General features: G+C 50.2%; 1 protein-coding gene across 1 annotated transcript in view; it reads left to right on the plus strand.

Annotated features, from left to right (window-relative positions):
* The window catches only part of SYT17 (synaptotagmin 17), a 35,610-nt gene extending 14,372 nt beyond the window's left edge, over positions 1–21,238 (plus strand). Inside the window, exons 6-8 of the mRNA XM_030958178.1 lie at positions 5,977–6,097; positions 7,348–7,503; positions 20,195–21,238. Of these exons, the coding sequence (XP_030814038.1) occupies positions 5,977–6,097; positions 7,348–7,503; positions 20,195–20,391 (474 nt within the window). The 3' untranslated portion in view covers positions 20,392–21,238. The remainder of the gene's footprint in view (positions 1–5,976; positions 6,098–7,347; positions 7,504–20,194) is intronic.
* Positions 21,239–23,457: the final 2,219 nt, after the last annotated feature.

The following is a 23,457-nucleotide window of genomic DNA, read 5'->3' on the forward strand; positions in this document are numbered from 1 at the left end:
ACCAAGATCAGCTCCTGAGGCCTGTGGATGGGATGTACAGCTCCTCACTGTTGGAGGAGTATCTCCATCACCAGCTCATGGAGCTGCTGAGAGTGACAAGCAGAGCATTTCCTTGGTGTGAGGAGGTGCTGAGCAGCACTGTCCTGCAGTGGGTGCCCAGAGAACCCGAGTGCAGCTGAGCTGAGCTGTCCCCTCAGCCAGAGCTACAAACTGCTGGGAGCCAAGCCCTGGGCAGGAGGTTGTGCCTGCACAGAAACACTTTCTGAGCTTGGGTCTGTGTTTGGTGTTTAGGGGGATTGTGTCATTCATGTTCTCTGAAAAATCCCTTTGCCCAGGATTTTTCTCCTGGGAAGCTGTGAAGCCTCAGAGAAAAGGGAAACAACTGTTATCTCATTTGCTTCTCCTATGTTTTGCTCATGTGTGGAATGTGTTAGGAGATTGTTTACCCACAGGTGATTGTTCCATTGGATTCTGGTATGAGTTGTTTTGACCCAATGACCAATCAGGGCTACGTTGTGTCGAGGCTCTGGAAAGAGTAATGAGTTTTCATTATAATCTTTTTAGCATTTTAGTAAGTATCCTTTCTGTATTCTTTAGTATAGTTTAGTACCCTTTAATATAGTACCCTTTAGTATAGTATAAAATAATAAATTAGCCTTCTGAGAACATGGAGTCAGATTCATCATTCCTCCCTTCGTCTGGGGGCAACCCAAATATAAGAGGGGATTGAGCCCAAAGAGAGACAGGGAGCTGCTGCCTGATGCATCATCAGAGCCAGCAGCTGAGCCGAAGGACTTCTTGTGGAAAATGTCAGTGCAGGTATTGCCAAATCCTTTATCCTTGGTAGTTCTGGGAGGTTTTCTCTTGCAGGGTAATTATTGCTTTTCTAAAATGCAGTAGCTGCTCATGGAAAGGCTCTTGAGTCCAGTCCCCATAGGAACACTCTGCACTCCTTAAATATCCCCTGAAATGTGTGTGGCTTTGCTTAATTGCCATGAATGAAGTTGGCAGGCCTCGCTGAGCTGGGCTCACATTCGCATTTTTCGCCGCTGAAAAGAATTCTGAAGCACATGTTCAAGACCCCAACTTTTATTGACATATGATTCATTTCTCTTTTGGCAGATTTGAGTGGGCAGGAATAAATGTTTTAGACCAGCAGTAATGAGAGTTTGGAGCTCATTCTGCAAAAGGGAAAAAAAAGCGCCTAGTTATGGTGGGAAAATAGCATGAAGTTCCTTCTTCCCTCAAATTAAGCCATTTTTGTAGTAGAGGGAGTGTGTATTGGACTTGCTTTTTTAACGTCATACTATGAGTGCACTGGAATGACCTGTCAGTTCTGATGTTCAGGATGGTACAAGGTGGTTGCATGGGGCCATGTTTGCCCATCAGCTGGATGGTAAAATCACCCTGGAAGTTTTCCTGTGGCCAGTGGAGGAGATGCTCTGGGCAAAGCCTGGCAGAGGGCAGGGTACCCCCACCCTGCAGGTCACTGGAGTTAGGTCACTGTGATGGATGCCTGTCCATCATGATAACAACATTTTTAGCTTTTAACCTGTGGTTTGTTTTCATATTTTGGCTTGTGTTGTTCTATCTTCTTTTATTTCACTCTGTATGTTTGTTTTTCCTTAGCTCCATTTCAGTGGAAATTGAACTTTTTTTCCCTTTACTTTTTGAGTCTGTAAAGCTCCGGCATTGAAAATTTTTCGTCTTGACTGTTCTCTCTTTATCCTTCTCTGTATTCCTGGTCACCTTACCCTTTCCCCTCCGTGCTGTTCGCTCCTTGCCCTTCCTGCAGAGAGCTGGGCTGCTGGGGGTGTGTTTGTGGAAGAGGAACAGAGAGGAGAGGCTGGTGGGGTCCAGGAGCAGGACCTCTCCATTGCAGATCTTCTTCCCAAAGCTCTTTGCACAATAGAGGCTTTCTCATGGCAAAGACAATTTGGCTTTAGAAAGGATTTTGTGACGCTCTTCATCCTACATCCAGTTGGTGCCAGTTATGTAGGAAACACTGCTCCTATTCATTGGTAAGTATATTTTTTTTCTCAGGTTTTGGTCCTTAATAGCTCAACCTTCCCCAAACAATGGCTGTGTCACAGGATGCTGTAGAAAACCTGTTAGAGCAAACTGTTCTAAACCATCAGTTTCCTTATGTGCCTGGAGGTACCAACACAGATCACCTTGAGGAGGAAAATCAATCTGAAACTTCATTAGGAGCGATGCATGGGTGTCAGTGCTGATGCAATGTGCTCTGGCTCCTGTTGGGAAGGGTTTCAGCTGCAGAATTTTGCTGGTGGTATAGCAATGCACAGGGAACAGTCTGGGGGGCTGTGAGGAAGGAATTAACCTGGTCCAAACAAGATGTGCATTAATTAAAAGCTCATCTTCCTTTGGGGGAGCATCTTTGTGTTTCAGAGATGACAGAAAAGAACAGAAAAATTTCTGGTTCAAAACTTCTGGGTTCAGCCCAGGCAGTAACTGGAGAAGGTTCTGGATCATGGGCGAGCCCGAGGCTGCAAATCCAACCTGGCAGTGTAATACAGCCAGGAGTGAAATGTTAATCAGAGCTGCAGGAGAGTCTCAGACATCCCAGACTCGGTGTCACTCCGGCATCTCATCAAACAGGAAATTGCTTTTCCAGGGTCATCTGGGATCTCGCAGGAACCCGCTCGTCATCAGCATAACAATGGCAGCTGAAATGATGCCTTAGCAGAGAGGGGCACCTCTGCACAGCAAAACACCCAAGGCAAAACCGACAGCTCTGTAGTTTCCTGATGGAGAGACCTGGGAAACACAAAACGCAGGCACTTCCTTGCCCTTGGTGAGCGGTGTGCCCATGGCAGCGCTTGTGCCTGAATCCATCCCCTCCTCTCAGCTCAGCCCCTGCAGGAGCCGGGGCTCTGGGGCTGCCCCGGGCACAGAACAAGGGTGGTGATGTTTGTTCTGTGTCCCACGGATGTCCCTGAGCACGGGCTGGGCTCTGGCAGCACGGAGTGTTCCCAAGCCGGGTGACAAGGCTGCCACAGCACCACAGGGAGCCATGGAATTGTTGGGAAAGGCTCAGGGAGCTGGAACCTCCTACCTGGACCTCCCTGTGCCTCCTGCTCCTTGGGGCACCCGGGAATTCTCTGCTCGGTCACTAATCGCAGCAGTGACTGGAGCACGGTGGGGACAGTGCCAGCCTTGGTGACAGCAGCCACTGATTCCCTCTCCTGTGGCTGACATCCCCCAGGCCCTGGGGCAGCGTTTGGAGCATGTTTCCCAGGTCCTGTGGCCGGGCTGGAAGTGATGCATTTATAACAGCAGAGGCATTGGCTGCTGGCACCGAGAGCCTGGGAAAGGCTGAGTCACCTGCCCGGCGAGGGGAGATCTCTGAGATCTGGGCTTCTTTTTGGAGACCCCCCCCTTTTGGAGACCCCCTTTCTGGTGCTGCTGCTGCTCCTCCCTGCTGGCTCTGAGCTCACCCATCCTGCCCTGGCCTTTGGGCAGGGGCTCTTTGTTCCTCCCCTCACAATAATTAACACAGATGTGGGCACTCTTGGAGAGCATCAGAAAGTGCTGTTGAGATTTGTGAGATGAGGTTTGATCTGAGGCTGATTGAAGCTGCTCATAGTCTGCCTGCTGTCTTTGGTGGATCACAGAATATAACATTTTATATCTCTCCTTATTCAATTTTAAGCCTAGATAGCCAAAAGGATTTTTCTAGAGGTGCTGAAATCCCTGTTAGGTTAGGTGCTACAGAGAATTAGGTCCTGCCCTTAGCTGTGGAAGGCTTGGTGGGTTGGGCAGCAGTGTGTTGGTTGCACTGAGGGGCTCCTTCCATCATCTCTGCAGGGCTGATGGGACATGGTTCTGCTGCCAGTGCCCAGGTGGGTGTTACAGATCCAGCCGGGCACTGCCAGTGTACATCATCAGGCTTTTTTTTTTTTTGGTAAATGGATCAGAAATGCAAATGAATTGGAAGCAGGGAGCTCTGCCTTCCCTTGCTGAGCTCCATGGCTCCTCTCTGGCCCAGGGAAATGCCTGCAGCTCTTGGATAAGGTCAACAGGTTCCATCAATGGACAGCTCCACTAGTAATTATCCCAAATCTTAATGCAGGCTTTCAGCACTCCAAGCCTGAGGTGACTGGAAAGGGCCTCCATCACTGCCCCATGCCAGCCTGCCACCTGGCTGTGCCAGCAGTTTGGTATTTGCAGCTGGAGCTGTTTGTCTCTCCCCAGCAGGTGATAAAATCACTGAGCAGTTTCCTCATTTGCACTTCCAAATGCACCTGGATTTCTAGGAATTTAAGCCTGAATGGAACCTGACCAGCAGTGAATGCAAGCAGGACTGGGTCTGATAAAAATGTTGTTTGTGTGTTATAAAAGATGAGCTGGGGTGGAGGGCTGCCTCATGTGGCTCCTGTTGAGGGTGGTGGTGTGGGCACTGTGATGCTTCCATCTTGTCCTGGTAATAGGATTAAAACTCACTGCCTGTTCTTGATGATAAACATGTCTGCAGGCTGTTCCAGCCACGGACCTGAGAGGAGCATTTTTGGGCAAAATCAAATGTGAGATGATAGCTTAAATCAATTGGATGGTGTTTAAACCACCTGGGAAGTGAGACTCCTGGATCCTTGTGCTGTGCCACCCCAGGGCACCAGGGTGTATGTGGGTATGTGAGTCCTGTGTGTGTGTTGGGGAGTGGCTTTTTGATGAAAAGAACTTAACATCATCTATTGACCAGCACTGTGATGTGGGAGCTGGCCCAGGTTGATGGAGGAGAGGTTCCTTCTGGGTGAGGCAGGAATACTGCAGCAACAGAAGAAAATGCATGTGGTAAATGTGGGTGTGGGTGCTGTGGAGTCACAGTGTGACCCACAGGGTGACTCACAAGCTGCTGTGACAAAAGGAATTTGAGTTAAGAAATCAGATGCTTTTCGTGGCTGGGTTTCCCAGCAGCCCCAGCCTCAGTTTCCCTGAGGCACTGATGTCTGTGCCAGGGGTTGTGCCTCTGTGCTGGCCTATCTGCTGATGTACCTGGTTCTTTGGGTCAGTTCAGGCTGTGGCTGTTCTGAGAGCCTTTTACTTTATGGTCTACCCATAGTCTCTGGTTTCTGTAATCTAATATTTGGGGCATCAGTGAAGACATTTAAGCCTTTTGTTATGATTGCAATACCACTGCAGCTCCTTTTCCTCTTGGAATGGGCTCTGACACCTGCCCTAGGTTGTTTTGGACTGTTTGGGATGAAGCACCAGCTCTGCACTCCTGCATGGCCCTGGCACTGGGCAGTTGGATCAGTTCCTGCCAGGTGTGTTCCCAGCCTCCAGTGTGTGCATCCTGCATCTGACAGTAGGAGCCTCTCAGAGCCAGGGCATGGCAAGGGGCAGAGGTTATTTTAAACCCTCACATCTGAGGTGCAGTGATGTGAGCTCTCCAGCTCTTTAATTACTAGTTTTAAGCATCCTTAAGGAAGAGGAGAAGGCATGATGGCAGACCAGCAGTGTGGCTGTGGCCATGGGGCAGGCAGGGAGCAGCAAGGGCACAGCCAGGCTGGGCCAAGGGGATCTGAGCTGTGACCCAGGGGTGCTTTAACCAGGGCATGTCTGAGCTCCCCAAGTGCCTGCTGTGGCTGGGGGGGGCTGGGGAGGAAAGAAGAGAATGTCTCCTCCAGTGGAGGAGACTTTGTAAGACTTGGTAAGGTCAGAACCACCTGGAGCCGTTAAAAATGGAGCAGGCAGAAGCTACTGACCTTGTGCCCCTGCCTCCTCTTTGCCTGGCTGCTGGGGAGCTGGTGAAGGATTGGTGATTGGAGAAAGATCTCCTTTTGGGGATAGTTCCTTTCGTGTTTCCACTTAGCACAAGGTACCAACAGATGGTTCTTGGTTGCAGTTCAGAGCGTGACTAAAATTCATTTTTCAGGCACTTAGACAAATGGGATTTATTTAATTTCTTTCCCTCTGAGCTCTGTTCTAAATCTTCACATTCTCTTTTCCCTGCAGAATGAAGTGGAGCTGGGAGAGCTGCTGTTGTCACTCAACTACCTACCAAGTGCAGGAAGGCTGAACGTGGACATCATTAGAGCAAAACAGCTGCTTCAGACAGACATGAGCCAAGGTTCAGGTAAAGGGCAGTGCATTTCTCACATTACTCATGCTCAGATTATATGTGCCTTTAAAGCAGATCAGTGAGGCTGCACTTTGTGGGGGACCCAGGGGGATTTGATGCTCAGTTCCTGTTTATTCAAGGCTCTGGATTCTGAGTCCCTCTTGTATGTATAGACAACAATAATGGAAGTATTGGAACACGTACTCTGGGGTACAGTGGAGGGTTTGCCAAATTTAAAGTAAAGGCTGAGGTGAGGAGCCAGGAGCTTTGGTGCCCCTGTGCTGTGCTGTGTGAGGCAGCCCCCGGGCACTGCTGGCCCCGGGCAGTGCTGGCCCCGGGCACTGCTGGCCCCGGACACTGCTGGCCCCGGACACTGCTGGCCCCGGGCAGTGCTGGCCCCCGGGCAGTGCTGGGCCCCGGGCAGTGCTGGGCCCCGGGCAGTGCTGGCCCCCGGGCAGTGCTGGGCCCGGGCAGTGCTGGCCCCCGGCAGTGCTGGCCCCCGGGCAGTGCTGGGCCCGGGCACTGCTGGCCCCCGGGCACTGCTGGCCCCCGGGCAGTGCTGGGCCCCGGGCAGTGCTGGGCCCCCGGGCAGTGCTGGGCCCCCGGGCAGTGCTGGGCCCCGGGCAGTGCTGGGCCCCGGGCAGTGCTGGGCCCCCGGGCAGTGCTGGGCCCCCCGGGCAGTGCTGGCTCCCGGGCCCCGGCAGTGCTGGGGGCCCCGGGCAGCGCTGGGCTCCCGGGCACTGCTGGCTCCCGGCAGTGCTGGGTCCCGGGCAGTGCTGGGCCCCCGGGCAGTGCTGGGCCCCCGGGCAGTGCTGGGCCCCGGGCAGTGCTGGGCCCCCGGGCAGTGCTGGGCCCCCGGGCAGTGCTGGCCCCGAGCAGTGCTGGGCCCCGGGCAGTGCTGGGCCCGGGCACTGCTGGCCCCCGGGCACTGCTGGCCCCGGCCACTCTGCCTGGAGCTGCTTCGTGCCTCTGTCCTCAGGTGGTGTTCCCACGTTCCTGCCCCAGCCTCTGCTGCTGCCAGAGTCTTGGCATTTCCCAAAAAGAACAGCGTGTCAAGGCTGACATTAGCTGTGGTTTTGGCAGGGACTGGTTTTAATCTGGCTGCCTGATTTTGTGCCCACTGCAGTCTCTGGGAGCAGCACAAGTGCCAGCCCTTTCCAAAGGCCATTTCCCAGCACAGTCCATCCCTGTGGTGCCCAGCCCTCCTGAGCTCTGCTGACTCATGATCCCATAACACAGGGCCTGTGCTTTGTGCTCTTTGCCAGATCCCTTTGTGAAAATCCAGCTTGTTCACGGATTGAAGTTAACAAAAACCAAGAAGACCTCCTGCATGCGGGGCACGATAGATCCCTTCTACAACGAGTCCTTCAGCTTCAAGGTCCCACAGGAGGAGCTGGAGAATGCCAGCCTGGTGTTCACAGGTCAGTGTGGTGCTGGTGGCAGCAGCTGTGGGTGTGCAGGGCTCTGCTTGTCCCACCCTGGGGAGGTTATTGAGCACTCTGCCCTCTGCAGAAGCTGTGCCCAGCATTGCCAGCCTGGCTGGGAGCTGGTCCTGTGCTTGACTGGAAATGGGCCGAGGAAGAGGAGGAGCATTAATTGCCCTTCTCAGAGGCACCCAGCCTGGGCACAGAGTCAGACCTGAGCAGAGTGAGAGGACAGCAGTGAACAGCCACAGAGCACAAGCTGGCAAAATAACTTCTGGTACTTGCTGTGGTTTGCTGGTGAGAGGGGGCACCTACAGGTGCTCCACGGTGACCTCAGCTTCAGCTGTTCTGTGAGCAGGCCTTGCTCATGCCTTTGTTTCTGAAGGGCTGGGACTGTGTGCCAAGCCCTGCATGGCACAGCTGAGATGGACCCAGGTACAGCCCACAGAGCCTGGGGCCATGAGCAGGCTCAGAGCTGACCTCAGCTTTGGCAGCTCTGGATATGCTTGGCTGGGATAGGAATTGCTATTTTTAAGCAGTTTCTGGGTCTCCTGTATTTGTTCTCAGGGCATGAAGGCAGGCAGGAGAGCCTTGGTGCTGAGTGAGAGGAGTGGCAGAGCACAGGGCTGCTGTCCTAGGGCAGGGTCCTGCTGAGGCTGGTGGCATTCTCTGGCTTTTCCCACCCTGAAAGCCTTGAGCAGGGCTGCAGGGACCCCTCTGAAGGGTGGGGTTCCCTCCCATGCCATGGCTGCTCCCCCTTTGGAGCTCAGGCACCACCAGGAGCAGGCTCAGCCCTTCTGGCCCCCTGCAGGATCAGGGGGGCTGGCTGGTGGGGCCCACACTCTTCTACCACTTTGGGCTCTCATGCTTCACAAACACTTCATTTGACAACTTCCCATCATTTCTTTTAGTGAAAAGAATCTGCTTCTGAAAGGATGTATTTTGAAGTATTTTTTAATTTTACTTTTTACGTGGAAGATACAGGTGTCAAAGCTGGTTCAAGGAGGCTTATTCTGACCCATTAGTTTGTTTTCAAACATGTTAGAACAAAAAGTGATGCTGATTAGCAGCTTAAATGTTGCCCTTCATGCTCAGAAATTTCCTCAGCAAGACACCAATAATTAATCACTGCTTTGCATGCGTGTCACCCTGCCTGCACCTTGCATGTGCAGGGATGGGTTTGTTCCTGGAGCTCCCATCAGGTGCTCTTGTGACAGGCCTGCATCACTCCCTGTGCTTTCCCCTTTTCCTGCTGGCAGCAGAACAGGCAAAGAGAGCAGAGCTCTGCCCTTGGGAGGGTGAGGGGAGCGTTGCTGCTCAGCCCAGTGGATGCAGTCAGGATTGATGGTGGGTCTCTGGGTGTTTTTCCCCTGTGCAGAGGGGTGTATTCCCAGGGAGCCAATGGGAACCTGGCTGATTCATCACCCTGTGTCACACAGGCACTGAGCCTCTGAGTGGGGCTTCATTTTCTGAGTGACATATTGCTTGCTGTGAGTTTGCAATAAATAATCCCAGGCCAGAAATGTCCCCAGCAGCTCCACAGCTGGGAAGGAACGTGCAGAGCTTTGGGAGGACCAGTGTGTCACAGACATATTTTATGAAAAATCCTTTTGCTAGGATCTTTTTCTCCTGAGAAGCTTCAGCTTCTCCATGTTTTGCTGCTTTGGAATGTGATTTGGAGAATTGTTTACCCAGTGTGTGAAATTGTTTTTACTTGATGACCAATGACAGCTGCTTGTGTCGAGGCTGTGAGCAGTCACAGCATTTTATGACCATTCCATTCCTTTCCTTTCAAACCTTCTGATGAAATCCTTTCTTCTATTCTTTTAGTAAGTTTTAATATATCATTTTCTTTTAATATATATCATAAAATAATAAATGAGCCTTCTGAAACATGGAGTCAGGGTTCTCCTCTCTTCCCTTGTCCTGGGACCCCTGTGAACACCACCACACCGTTGGGGCCAGGTTTCCCTGCCCACCTTTGGGGTGAGGGCAGGGTGGGCACAGCCCGGCCTGGGCTGGGGCTTCTGCTGTGCCTGGGACACTCTGGTGTGAGTGTGGGGTTGGTGTGGCCAGCAGAGAGCTGGAGCCAGGGTGCTGGTCGTGTTTTTGTGTGTACAGCCCTGCACAGTCTGTCACAGGCACCTCTGATCAGGGGACACTGTGGTGGTGAGGATGCTGGGCCACGCTCAGTGTCCATCCAAGTGACAGGCTGGCTCCTGATGCTGCTGGGGGTGTGTCCCCAGCAGGGAGGGCAGCACCAGTTCATTGCTGTGTGCATCTGTGGGGCTCTGCTGACAGGAGTTTCTGAAGGTCTGGGGTTGTGGTGTTCCCCACAGAGCTCCTTCTTGGCACCTTACTGTATTGTGCAGCTTAAGGGCTCGTGAAGGGCTTTGGGATCCTCTGTTGAAAGATAATCAGGAACAAATGTTTGGCAGTATGGGTATCTTGCAATATGAGATCTGTATTTTGCATCTCTGCATAGCAGGGGCATAGTTTTGTTTTGTTGTTGTTTTAACTTAGGTTCTTTGAGGTTCTTTTTTGCTGCAGTGGTGGTTCTTTCTGTTGTGTGTTTTGTTTGGAATTGTTTCTTATTTCTTTTCTAATCCACATCTCTAGTCCATTAGGTCAGTTAATTAAATTTGCTGTTGAGTCAAAGTCCAATTGAAAAGCAAAATAATCCTGCTTGAAGGGTGGGTGATGATGCTCTGAATGGAGAGAGAGAGCTGTAAAAGCAGCCATGGGAGCCAGAAGTGAGCATGTCTTCAATAATTTAAAGGAACCTTTATTGTGGCTTTGTATTTTGGACCCAGTCTGCAGCTGTCTTTACATTGGCTTGGCTTCATGGAAAGCCCTGGAACTCTGCCAGTTCCCATCAGCTGGGGCTCCTGGCTCCCCTGGGGCTGGTCCCACACTGCAGAGCAAGGCACCATCCACACAAAGAAAGATGAATTTTGTTTTCCCCCCTGTGCGCTTTTCTCTTGTGCATCTTGGATCAAGCTGTGTGTGTTCAGTGCACTCTGGTGTGGGTTTCTCCACCCTTTGCTGTGAGTTACCAAGAACTGTGTGTGCAGACGTGGTAAAGCACCATCCCTGCTCTCCTGGTGGTGCTCTGGAGAGCTGGACTCCACACCAAGCTCAGGGCTGAAGCCCAGCTGGGTTTGGAGAGGGGCCCTGGGTGCCCAGGCAGAGCTCTGTGTCAGCCAGGGTGGGAGGAGGGGCTGGTTGGGCTGGGTCTTTGCTCCTTCCTCCTCCTCAGGCACACAAGGATTCAATACTGTCAATTACTGGCATTTACAGACCAAAATGCTTCTCCTTCCACCCTGATGCAGGACCCCTTGTCCCAGCTGTTCCTGCCCTCCCTCTGCTCCTTCCTCAGATGCTGCTGGAGCTGTCACTGACTCACAGTCCCAGGCCAGTGCCCAAAATGAGGTGGGATGAGCTCTGCTGGAAATGTTCTCTCCAGGAAAAAGCATCCAGGGTCAGGATTGCTGCTGCAAGTATTGTCTGTTAACAGCTCCTCCCCAAAGAGGCTGAAACCAGGAAAGCCACTGATACTCATAACAAGTCTGATGTCCTGACAAAAGACAAAAAAAAAAAAAAAAAAGAAAAAAGAGTGAGGCAACAGCTGGTGGAGAGGATGTTTGATTTTCATTTACTTCATCAAACACGTTGTCTAGGTAATGAGCAGCCATTTCCATATTGTAACAGAAATGCACTCTTTTAGGTGGTTCTTTTTTGCACTTTCTGGGGTTTTTTTGGCAACCTGACACATATTCCCTGTCTCCTGCTTGAGTGCAGGTAAGTCATGGGCTCATCTCCTGCAGGGAAATGGGGCAGGCTCTGAGAGGTGGGGTGTTCTCCTAAGCATGAGAACAAACCTGTGAGCAAAGGTGTTACTGTGTCTGATGGCAAGGGGAAGGTGGAGTTTGGCCCTGACAGCAGCACTGGCAGCTGCTGTCAAGATCATTTCCATGAAGGAAAAACAGTATTTGAGATGCAAGTGCAGCCTCTGTGCTGGGAGGGCTGGATGGGCACCCAGAGACCCTGTGCTCTCCCCACTGAGGGATTTGGGGCTGTGCAGTGAATCTCAGTCTGTCAGAAAGCTTGGGCTCTGCAGCAGGAAGGCAGACCTGAAACTTGAGCCCTGTAGTATTTTGTTAATGATTATAATGTTGTTAATAACAATCATCAGTAATGCTGTTTGCACTGCAGTAAAGCCCAGATGGCCCAATAAAAACCAGCAGCACTCCAGGGCAAACTGTGTCTCAGTGACTCCTCAGCATCTTCTCATCACTTACCATAAAAAAAGACAACCTTCAGCACTCACAGCGAGGGGATGTTTGTCTCCCCCAGGTCCTTGTGGTGGCTGTGTGTCTTTCTCCATGTAAATGAGCTGTTGGAATGTTTGCATGGCAGGATCTTCAGGGCTTGTTACCCAGGCAGAGTCCCCAAAGAGGGAGAAATCATCTCCATGCTCTGGGTAGATCCTCTCCATGCAATTGTAGAGGGAAAATCTGCTTTTCCTTCTGGCCTGGCTGGAAGGGCAGCTGGGCAAGGACAGCCCTGGGGCTGATGGAGAGCAGCAGTGGGGCTCATCCTGCTGCTCCACCCCTGCCTGGAAGAGGGCCAGGCTCCAGCAGGGCAGGATGCTGTGCCTGGGACAGAGGCAAGCAGGCTGGGCAGGGTGTGCTTGTTGGTGGAGAGATTGACCTCAAGATGTGTGTGACCTGCACTGGTGACATCCTCACAGTCACTGCTGCCTGGGGGTGCAGCTCATGGGCACTCTGTCTTCTGGTAGGATTTGCTGATCTCCTCACTTTTCAATATGTTTTAAAGATTGGCAATGTCTCTGTTTTCTGTAAAGATTTAGGAACCATTTTTCCATTTTATTTCTTTTTTTTTTTAGTATTTTTGTTCCTGAGACTGTTGAGACTTTGCAGAGCTGTACCTGTGGTTTCAGTGGCTGCAGCAGAGGGGCCCTGGCAATGCTGTCAGGCCCCTCTGTGCCCCAAGTGCTGCAGTGTGTGTCTTCAGACCCCTGCACAACTTTAATGCTTTATTCCAGGGCTCTAATTGACTTCCAGTTAACAGGCAGTACTTGATTAAAATAACAGATTGCTGTTCAATAGCAATATACCTGGTTCCTCTGTTGGCTCATTTTCAGTTGGTCTTTAGGAAAATATGGAGACCATTTAATGAAGTTTGTATTTTGAAAGGGGGGAAAAAAAGTAACTGTTGGTGTGTATTGATAATGATGCAGTTCTGGGTGTTGATAATGATGCAGTTCTGGGTATTGGGTTGCTTTCACTGAAATGTTTTCTCTTTGAAGCAACGCTGCCTTTTTCAGCAGGATGCAGAGATAGTGGGGCTTTTCAGTGGTATTTTTTTAATTAACAGAATGATCTCCAAATGTCCTAATCAGGCTGAGCAGAAATTCGATAAAGTTTTTGACCTGAGGCTTCTCCAGAAATGTATCTGAATTCTGATTTCCCTGGCTATGTGGAAGTGTGACCTGGAGATGGAAACCATCATGTCTGGAGTCACCACACATCTGCAGTTTGACTTGCCCATCTCTCCTTTCTCCTCTTGCTTTTGCTTTCCCACATGAAAACCCAACAAACATTCAGGCATTTTGTCTTCTGCACAGAGATATAGGGAAGAAATATCTAATTTATGAGGGAAATCAAGCTGGTTTTTTTTCCCATGCAGGACTGCAGGAGGAGGATTTTGTTTCTCTTTTGAAATACTATCATAACATCTCTTAGATGGAAGGATAATTAGACAACTCACTGCTAGAAAATTGTATCTTGTCATCTATTAGATATGTCTTTTGGAAGTATTGGACTGTCTGTATATTTCCCATATCTAGAGCTCAGAAGCAAAATGTAATCCCTGACTAAACCTGTGTAATCCTATTTTAGCCAAAGGAGAAAAAATGGAAAAAACCCACTGATGTCAGCACTGTGTTTTGTGGGGATTTATACCTGTTTAATTTAGATCAGAATTTGGCCTTTGTGTCTGGTTATAAAACACTCCATCCATTTATGCAGCAGCCACCATATGGTCCTTGCCCAGGCCTGGGGAGGGCAGTGAGCTCCTGGCTGGTGCCTCCTGCCCCCAGGCCTTGCTCCAGCTCTGGTGCCACATGAGGTGGCCCAGCAGGTCCTGGGAGGGGTTTGGGGAGATGCAGGGCAGGGGAGGCCCCTGAGGCCCAGCAGAGCCTCTTCACAGCATCTCTTTGTGCATTTCCAGATGTACAAATCCCCTCTGGGAGAAGGGGCCCCACTGCTCTCCATTTCAGTCCCTCTGTCCTTGCTGGGCTCCAGGCAGGTGCTGGTGGTCACCTGGAGCAGGTGACAGCAGAGGGGCACTCAGAGATGCTGAGTGGGGTCCTGCAGGCCCAGTCCTGTTTGGGGTCACTCAGGGAAGATGCTCTGGGGTGAGTTTGGCTTTTTGCAGCAGACTGACTGCTTTAACAAGGAGGAGTGAAATGCCATTAATCAGGGTGAGAGCAACAAGATGCTGACCCTTCCTGACCTGATCTGTTGCTTGCTTAGAAGGCAAAATTAGATTCATCAAGTCTCCTGACTTAGTTAATAAATGTACTGCATCTGATGTGGCAGAAACTGCCTGTCCTGGAGCTCTCTGGAATCTTTTGATAATCTTTTTCTCCTAAAGAAAGGAGCAAGCCCTCCTCTCTCCAGGCTGATGATAGGTGCTTGCTCCTTTTGCCAAGCCTCTTAATTTAAGCTGTGCCATGGCTCTGCTGCCCTCAGCCCTTCATCTTGTTTGGCTCACACTGCAGTGAAAGGAATTGTTCAAACCTCTTGCAGGGCCATAATCTGCCTGTGTATCAAATGGAGAAAAGTCAGGGCGGCAGGAGCTGCTGTGGCAGCAGAGCAGTGTCTGCAAATGGAATGTCTGTGCCTGGCCCCGTGGCTGTCTCAGGAGATGGATGGTGGTGCAGGCAGAGGCTGCCTCTCCTGCATGGCTGTCCCTGCCTGTGTCTGCAGGTGCTGTGTGGCTCTGGTGTTGTCAGGTGTGTAAATATGCTTTGTTGGGCTCATAGTGCAGAGAATTAAGATGCAGGTTTAAAACAAGGGGAATTGGAAATGGCAAAAGGCAGCCATAGACACTCCTTTTCAGTATGCTCTGGGCTGTTGCAATAGACGATTCCAGCCCATTATTGCAGTGTAATGATGAGGTAATTTCATGAGGTGTCACCCCTGCTGCCCTTGAGATCTCTGCAGGACACACTTGTGCATTCACACTTCCCCTGCAGCCTGGATCCCTGTGTCTGCTCCAGGACTTTGCCCTCCCTGTGAGAGAGCAGGCTGTGACTGGCACACTCCTGGTTTGGGGTGCATGTGCAGGGAGGAGCTCCCTGCCCCTGGGGGAAGTTTCCAGAGGGTCTCTTGCTGTGGCAGTGTCCCCCGTGGGGCAGCAGCTGGGTCTGTGTGTGGCCATGTGCCCCAGCAGTGCCAGTGCCCTCTGGAGCTGGGCAGGTGCAGCCACTGCAGGGGAAGGCTGGAAAGGGTTTAATGTGCCCATCAGACCTGGTGGAGATTAAACTGATAAATGGGAAACCACAGCATCTTCTCCCGTGCTTTTCTCTCCTCTCTACTAAATATGACAGGCCAGGCTCGAGGAGCAGGGGCAGGGTTTGGGCCATGCCTGTGACCTTCTCAGTGTGCATCATTAGCCCAGCTGCTGCTGCTCCTCCTGGCACCTCTTTGTGCTAAACAGCCTTTGAACATTGATGTCAAGCAGTTCAGGAGCAGTTTTCAGTCCTACTTAACCTGGCAGCTCAGCCCCACTGGCTGAGGCGGGGCTGGGCACAGAAAGGGCTGGGCACTGGGCATTGGCTCCTGGGCACAGAAAGGGCTGGGCACTGGGCATTGGCTCCTGGGCACAGAAAGGGCTGGGCACTGGGCACTGGCTCCTGGGCACTGGCTCCTGCCTGCCTGCATGGGCAGGTGTGTGAAGGGGGCACTCTGTGAGACCTCACCAAGCTGAGGCTGAGTGGGAAGTGCTGAAGGGTTGATGGGTCAGTGCCAGCAGGGATGTGGTTCTGCCAGAGACACCACACAGTGTCCCAGGAGATCTGAGTGCTCAGGGGGACTCTGCCCCTCAGCTGCCTGTGTACAGCCTTGGGCATGTTTTTGCTGGTTTTTCTTGAGTTACATGTTTTAGTTGCGTTGCAGGTGATGGTGCAGGAGACTGCAGAAGGGTGAATTGTTTGTGTGGAGCTCTCCACGCTGACATTCCCTGCTGGTGCTCCGGGACAGGCGGCAGCAGGGGCGCTGTGTGGCCGTAGGACAGAACTGCTGGGGAGTTGCTGAGTAGCTGCTGAGGAACTGCCCTGCACACCTGGCAGAGCAGAGTTTGCAGGAATTGCAGATGTTTCAGGGCCCCAGCTGCAAGGCTCAGGCGTGTCCCCATCCTGTAAGTGATACTGATAGCCTTGAAGCTAGCTTAAGGGAATGTTCTTAGCTAATGCTCCTCCCTGGTCATTCCCAGGATGCTGATGTGGTCAGTCAGAGGATGAATGATTTTCTGAAATGCCAGATTAAATTCTGCTGCTGCATGTGACTCACAGATGATGATGATGATGATTTGCAGTCATGCTCTGCACAAGTGCTCAGTGTGCAGCTCTCAGTGCAGAGGGGAAGGTGAGAGGCATTTAGGCTGGATCTGGTGCCAAGGCTGATGCCACCCAGGCAGCCTCATGGCTTAATTACACAGTGAAAACAGCTGACTGGCCAAAAGTGATTCCATGTGACTGAGGCTGGTGGGAGACAAGGGAAAGCTCAGGCTGGAGTGTCCCCAGAGCAGATGTTGGAGCTCCAAGGCCCATTGCATCCCCTGGGCAGCAGCTCTGGGCTGTGCAGTGCCCTCAGCCCTGCAGGGAGCAGGCAGCCAGGCTGGGGGGCTCAGCCTTCCCCCCTGTGCAGGAGCCCTCTGGGGGGACATGGGCCCTGACCCCAAAGGAACAGTTCATGGGGCACCCAGGCCCCCATCAGTTGGATATGGATCATTTAGGAATGCTGCATCAATAAGTTCATAACATGAAAATGTTTTATTTACATCATGTACCTTGTCCTCAACAATTCAACCCTTTTAATGGGTATAAGTAAAGGTGATTTTCTTCTGTATTTCAGCATTTCTATTATAAAGAATGTCTTTTTAAGAAGCCTTTCTGTTTCCAAATGTATCCTTCTGAAGAGCAGCTGCAGAAAGAATTGGTTTGACCTCTGCTTCTTTAATTGCTTTTTGCTCTGCGTTGGCCTAGAAATGGATGTTGCTATTGTGTAAATTACTATGAGGGTGGAAAAAGAGCTCATGAGATAGGTGTGTAGTTTCTGTCAGGAAAATATGCTTCTTAAATGGAAAGCAGCATCTACCAGTTCATAACCAGAGTCTGGGTCAGTCTGAAAATCCCAAATGTTACTTACTTTATTTTCTGCTATTGAGCAGCTGCATGGTGTCACTGTTTTTGTGGCCAAGGGCAGATTGAATCTGAAATTTACTGTGAGCTCCTTTCAGGCTCTGCCAGGGGATGTTCAGACATCAGGGAGCACAGCTCAGTCTCACACCTCGACTCAGCAAATCCTAAATCCTGGCCACTGAGCAGTGGAATACAGCAGTTAGCCTCCCAGAAAGGCATGCCCTTGAATTTAAAAGGGTCTGACCTGATGGGTAAAGCTGAATTTTTGGCACACAAAGACCTCTCCTCATCTGAGGAAGCTGCTGTGGTGAAGCTGTGAGTGTGGAAACCTGAGGTCAGCCCAGTGCAGCCTCTTATGGTCTATGTGGGAATGAGCATTTGGCCTTGCAGAATGCCTTCCCTGTTCCTCAGCAATAGGTCTCTCTGCTATCTACTGTTCTTAATGACAGAAGCAACAATGCTTGTATAATTAGCCCATTAATACCCCAAAGGACTCAGCATGCTAATTACCTGACACAATGAGATTAGCAGGTTGCATTACAAGAATTCAAAATACTTGGATCAACAGTAGAATGGCAGGTGCCCTTAGTTAGCACACCTGCTTGTTTTACAGTCCTGGCATGGAGTGTTTTTGAAGAATCAGTATGCCTGGGGTGCTTCTTCTTCACTGTTAATTTATCCTGTGATTAATTGATGGCCTGTAAGGCTTCTTGGTTTAAATTACTTGGTGCTGTCTCCCAGGATTAGGCTTTATCTTCCTTAATTTTACCAAAAAAAACCAAACCAAACCACCAAAAACAAACCCAAAAAAAACCCAAACCCAACAACAAACAAACAAACACAGACAAGAAAAGAAAAAACATCCTCTTGAAAATTTTGGTTTTGGGGTATTTTTATGTGGTTTTATCACAATATTTGATTTCTGTAGGCTAATAAATCATAGCAAAACATTTAGTATAGTTCTGCTAGCTACACCTGTGATCCATTGCCTTGTAGGAGAACTCATTAATAACCCAGACAAGCTGTGTATTAGTTGGAGATGGATGGCTTAGAATTCCTGACTGTGTCCTCAGAAGGTGGCCTTTCCAAAAAACACCAACCTGGCCTCTTGACAGAGGCACTTACTTGATAACATGTGCTGATGGCATCAGCCCCAGATAACTGATGGTGACAGGCAGAAGAGATGCAGTCTCTTCCTGCTGGGGTGGTGAACCCCAGATCATTTCTAAATGTCATTTGAAGATGGACTTACAGGGCTCTGAGTTGCAGGGTAGATTTTTTAGAGCAATTGTTTGAACAAATTACTTGGGCATTTGAAGGTTTGCTGTCACCGAAAATATCCACAGGTAATTTGGTGAGCAGAAGCATCTCTGCCCATAAACTGTGTGTGTCAGAGCTGTCAGAGGGGATGAAGTGAGCTGTAACCTGGCACTGCTTGATTTCAGGGCTGCACTGGCAGGTGGTACCCAGAGCATGATCCCAGGCTGGTGCAGAGGTGAGGAACCAGCCTGGCAGAGTGTGGAGATGGCAGAGGGGCAGGTTAAAGTAATGCTGGTCCCTTGGGGGTGTGTTACAATAGGAAATGCACGGCCCTGACAGAGGTGTGTGGTTGGAGTGGGGCTGAGTGCCTTGTGCTCGGTGTCCTGCCTGCCTGAGAGGGTGTGCACACATCAGGGAGATGCCATGGGTGTTCCCAGAGCTGGTTTTGCTGCCAGTGCTGGTGTCCAGCAGCCCTGCAGAGCTGGTGCTGCTGGCAGGGGCTCCATGCCAGGCTGAACATGCTCTGGCTGCACCAGCCCAGCTGGATTTGGAGCTCCCGTAGACATTTGTCCTTAAAAATCCCTCTCTTTCCTGAGGAGGTTTTTTAATCATTAATATTCCAGGCAGTGCCTGTGGATATCCTGGCTTCAGCTTGCAAAGACTTCATTTCAACTTTTTAATGAGCTGAGGCAGGGCTTCAGTGTGCAACACACGCAGTGCTTTTGCTCCTGTCTGGTGGGAGGGCTCAGCCTTTCCCAGGATCAGGGCCATCATTAGGGTTTGCTGCTGTCTGCAGCCTTTCCTTCCAGGAGACTGGGCTAATCCCAAGGACAGGGTGCTGGGTTGGTGTCTCTCCCTCAGTTGCTTTCCTGGACATTTAACAAGTAGCTGCAGTGATAATTATGGCAGATGTTGCTGTGTAAACACCCTGCTGACAGCCTGGCCTGTGTAATTCCTGTCTGGAGTAGGGCAGGCTGTGGATTAGCACTGGAGTGCTTTGTGCAGTGTGTGTTTGGAGGAGGGCACTTTGGGATGCTGCTTCTGCACTTCCCCAGGCTCAGGCTGCTGGGCTGCTTTTATGATTTCATGATGCCCAGGCAGAGCTTTTGGCACTTCTTTATATGATGTAATTTTCCTTCAAGGCTGGACAGGACTTTGAGCAGCCTGCTCCAGTGAAAGGTATCCCTGCCCACAGCAGGGGGTTGGAACAGGATGATCTTTGGGGTCCCTTCCAACCCAAATAATTTTATGAATCTACTTTACCTACTCATGGTAAATACTGTGGTAACTGTGGGTTTGTGTCTTGTTTATTTGAATTGTATTTCAGTCTGTAGTATAGCTTATTTTATTCCTTCCAAGCTCCTGTTTCTCTAACATTTTTCAGATGCTGAGTTCCATACAAAAAACGCTGGCACCTGGTGTCACAGACATATTTTATGGAAAATCCTTTCGTTAGGATTTTTTCTCCTGAGAAGCTGAGAGGCCTCAGAAATGAAATGTAAACAATAATTATCTGCTGCTGTGGAATGCAACATGTGCATCTTTGATTGGTCTCATGTGGTTGTTTTTAATTAATGGCCAATCACAGTCCGGCTGTCTCAGGCTCTCTGGTCAGTCACAAGATGTTATTATCATTCCTTTCTATTCCTTGCAAGCCTTTTGATGAATCCTTTCTTCTATTCTGTTAGTATAGTTTTAATATATAATTTTCTTTTAATATAATATATCATAAATATATATTTATATAATATATATATACAATATGTATTTATCTAATATATTTTTATATTTATATAATATATATCATAAAATGATAAATCAGCCTTCTGAAACACGGAGTCAAGATTCTCATCTCTTCTCTTGTCCTGCGAACCCCACCACAACCTGGCACGTGCTGCGGGGGGACATCTGTGTTTGGTTTCCTGGGGCAGGGCTGTGCTTTTCCCTTGACCAGTGTGTGTTTCTGCTCTTCCCCAGTGTACGGGCACAACGTGAAGAGCAGCAACGACTTCATTGGCAGGATTGTGATCGGGCAGTACTCGACGGGCGCCCCCGAGTCCAACCACTGGCGCCGCATGCTGAGCGCGCACCGCATGGCCGTGGAGCAGTGGCACAGCCTGCGCTCCCGCGAGGACTGCGACCGCGTCTCGCCCGCTTCCCTCGAGGTGACATGAGCCGGGTGGCCCACGGCAGCCAGAGCGGGCGGGCGGACGAGATGAGAACCAAACTGACCACCGAAGCTCCCCACCTCACACCCCACACGCGCCCCGCGGCAGCTCCGTTGGATTCGTGCTGGCACCCGGCTGTGCTGGCCTCGGTGACCCACTGGGTCCAGCTGTGCCCCCGGGGCCGGGCAGCTCGTGCCGTGGCAAGCACGGAGTGGGTGCAGGAGCTGGGAGTTGCCTCTGCTGTCCTTCCAGTCCAAATCCATGGCTCATCCTCTCGGAGATATAAGTACCCGTGTGCTCTCGTTGGTGAACGTGGTAATTAGGCTAGAATATTTTTTTAAACGGTAGAACCTGTGGTGAAATCGATTCTGACTGCAGTTTTGTCCTTGTAGTAGTTTTACCAGAATTAAGCTGCTGTTAGTGTGTGTGTTTGTGTGCCCACGTGGGACAGACCCCGTGTCCCCTCAGTGGTGACCTGCCAGTCTCGATAGCAGTCTGTGTGTGCAGTAGATTCAGTGCTGACATAGCAAAATAAACATTTCCAATTGCATCTGTACTGGGAAAACCAGCTCGCGTCCTTTCAAACATGTGCTGTGCAAAAAAACACCTACTCCAGGGACTTTGGCAGTTAAGAAGACCCAGAAACCACAATTTTAATTCTCTCACAGACTGCAGTGGCTCTTTCTGTGTTGTGTGTGTTTACCCAGGTAGTTCTTCAGGTCACCAAGTGAACTTAGCTACAGTCAAGCTGTCCTGTTGGTTGCTTCTGTACATTTTATTTTTCCACAGCGTATTGTCTGGTATGATGGAGATTGTATATTTATTGAAAATAAAATTCTATTTAATTGTGCCATACAGATTGGGGTGATAATTGTTGAATTCAGCTTTGTGTTGAGCTCCTTCACTTATGCTTATGGCAGAAAAAAAGCCAAAATGTTGGCAGTTACCCCATTGTCACTCGCTGCAGATTAACTGGGAGCAGTTTGAGAGAAAATGGGGGGTGGAGGTGGGTGTGGAGAGCGGGCTGGATGCCTTGGTCTGGCCATGGTGCTTCCCAGCCAGACCCCAAGAACACCCTGGGGGCTGGACGTGTCAGACTCCAGAGATGGCACGTGGCAGGATGGGCAGCACTCATCTCCCTCCTCTAGTCGTTAAATGAAGGCCAAAATGAAACCCCAGTACCTCCTGTGCTGTAAATATTTTGATTTTTAAAAAGGAAAAAACAACACACATGACTATTTCACCCATTAGTTATTTAGCTGCTACAGTACCAGGTGAGCAGTAGTACAGGTGAGTCTCAAAAAGCAAAACAAAACCCAACCACACCAAAAAAGCTCAGTGCTTGCTTTGGCAGGTGTCAGTGTGTGGGTCAATAATCCCTGCTGCTGGCCAGGTGTTCCTGCTCCAGGGCAGGTCTGTGTAGTTACTGTGATATCAGCATCCCTTCAGCACTTTCCCGTGGCACCTGGCTCCTGCCGCTCCCCAGCACAGCTGCTCTGTGTCAGCAGCACTCAGCAGCAGGGCACTGGTGCCTGCAGGGCTGTCCAGGGCCATCCTCTTTCTGAGCACGTTGTGGATGCTGGCTATCAATTCTAACCTGCCTCTCTGCAAGGGGAATTTCGTCTCTGTCCTGCAGTGAAGTTGATGGCAAATCTGTGTTCTCTGGCGTCCTCCTGGTTTGTCTCATCAAAAAATCACAGTGGAGAGGGACCCCATGGGCAGTCCTGGGCAAACGAGTGCTGTAGGAGGCTGATCTCTGCCTGTAGCTCACACAGGCTCAGGCAAGGGGCTGTGGTTTCAGCAGCTCCTGTGGTTGACATTAATATTCTTCCATGTGGGGTCTGCAGACAGCAGAATGAGCTCAGGACATCTGTGAGAGCAGATACATGCTTTGCTCAGCACTGGGGGTGAAATGCAAACAGAAAGTAATCTTGCCTGAGTCTGTCCTTGAAGTCATGAAGTGTCTGTTCCACAGGAGGAACAGTCATGTACACAGGATGCCAAAAATGGGTGAGGGTGCCCAGAGAGAAGGTCAGTAGGAGCAGAACAGGAGCAGACTGGGGAGCTCCTGGCCTGCAGAGCAAACAGAACAGCGTGGGAGGGACAGGAGCAGGAGGGATGAATTGTGGCCGTGCTCCTGGGGCTGCAGCCAGCAGGTGAAGCACATCAGATGTTTGGTGAAGTTGTAACCCCAGGGGCAGCTGCAGCTGGCACTACATGCATGGCATGCCTGCACTGTCCCCGTGCTGGCAGCAAAGCTGGTGCCCAGCTGCTGTGCCAGGCTCAGGGCTGTGCCTCAGGGGCAGCTCAGAGCTCCCAGCTGCACTGGGGGACGCTGCTGCCACGAGTCTGGATGTTAGAAACCAGCATAAAAATTGGTCAGGATCTCTGCTCCCTCTTTAAACATGAATATTCGTGCTTTGGGAGTAGATTAATATGCTCAAAGATTTTTGTTCCATAGTTTGCTAAAAGTTGTTTATAACATTGGCTTTTTCTGAGGATGGCACACAGGAAAGAAGGGAAGAGGCATGTCTTGACTTCTAATAATCCAAATTCCTTCATTTTTAGTGTTCTGCTGTAGCTATGGGCTTTTCCTTGAGCCAGATAATTTCTTATGAATGTATGGAAGGGGGGAGGTGTTCTTAAAAGCCTTTATTTAATATGAAAAACTTAATATAGAAAAGTTGATTGAATGAGTTACTGTCCCTGGAGTAAGTCTGGATGCTTTACTGTACTGAAAGCTTGGTGTCACCCCAAATTGTTTATACTTGAATCTCTAAAAATGGGTCAAAAATGCTGAAAATTTTAATCTGTAGCTAATAATAATAAGGGAACAGCATTGAGAATGTTCCTAAGCAGTTCCTTCAGTGCTGATTTAGGGCATAAATTGGAAATTGAACAGGACCATGAAATTGTATCATATTTGCGTCTGTACTATTTCCCTTAGGAGTGCAACAGTTAGAAAAGGATTTTATACAGTGTTTTTAAAAATCTGAAGTTTATGTCTAACAAAATGTTGACCACAGGAAGGAGACATGCTGGATTATATTGGTACAGACTGCTGTATCATAT

This window comes from Camarhynchus parvulus, chromosome 14 (genome assembly GCF_901933205.1).
Source record: "Camarhynchus parvulus chromosome 14, STF_HiC, whole genome shotgun sequence".
NCBI classification, from domain to species: domain Eukaryota; kingdom Metazoa; phylum Chordata; class Aves; order Passeriformes; family Thraupidae; genus Camarhynchus; species Camarhynchus parvulus.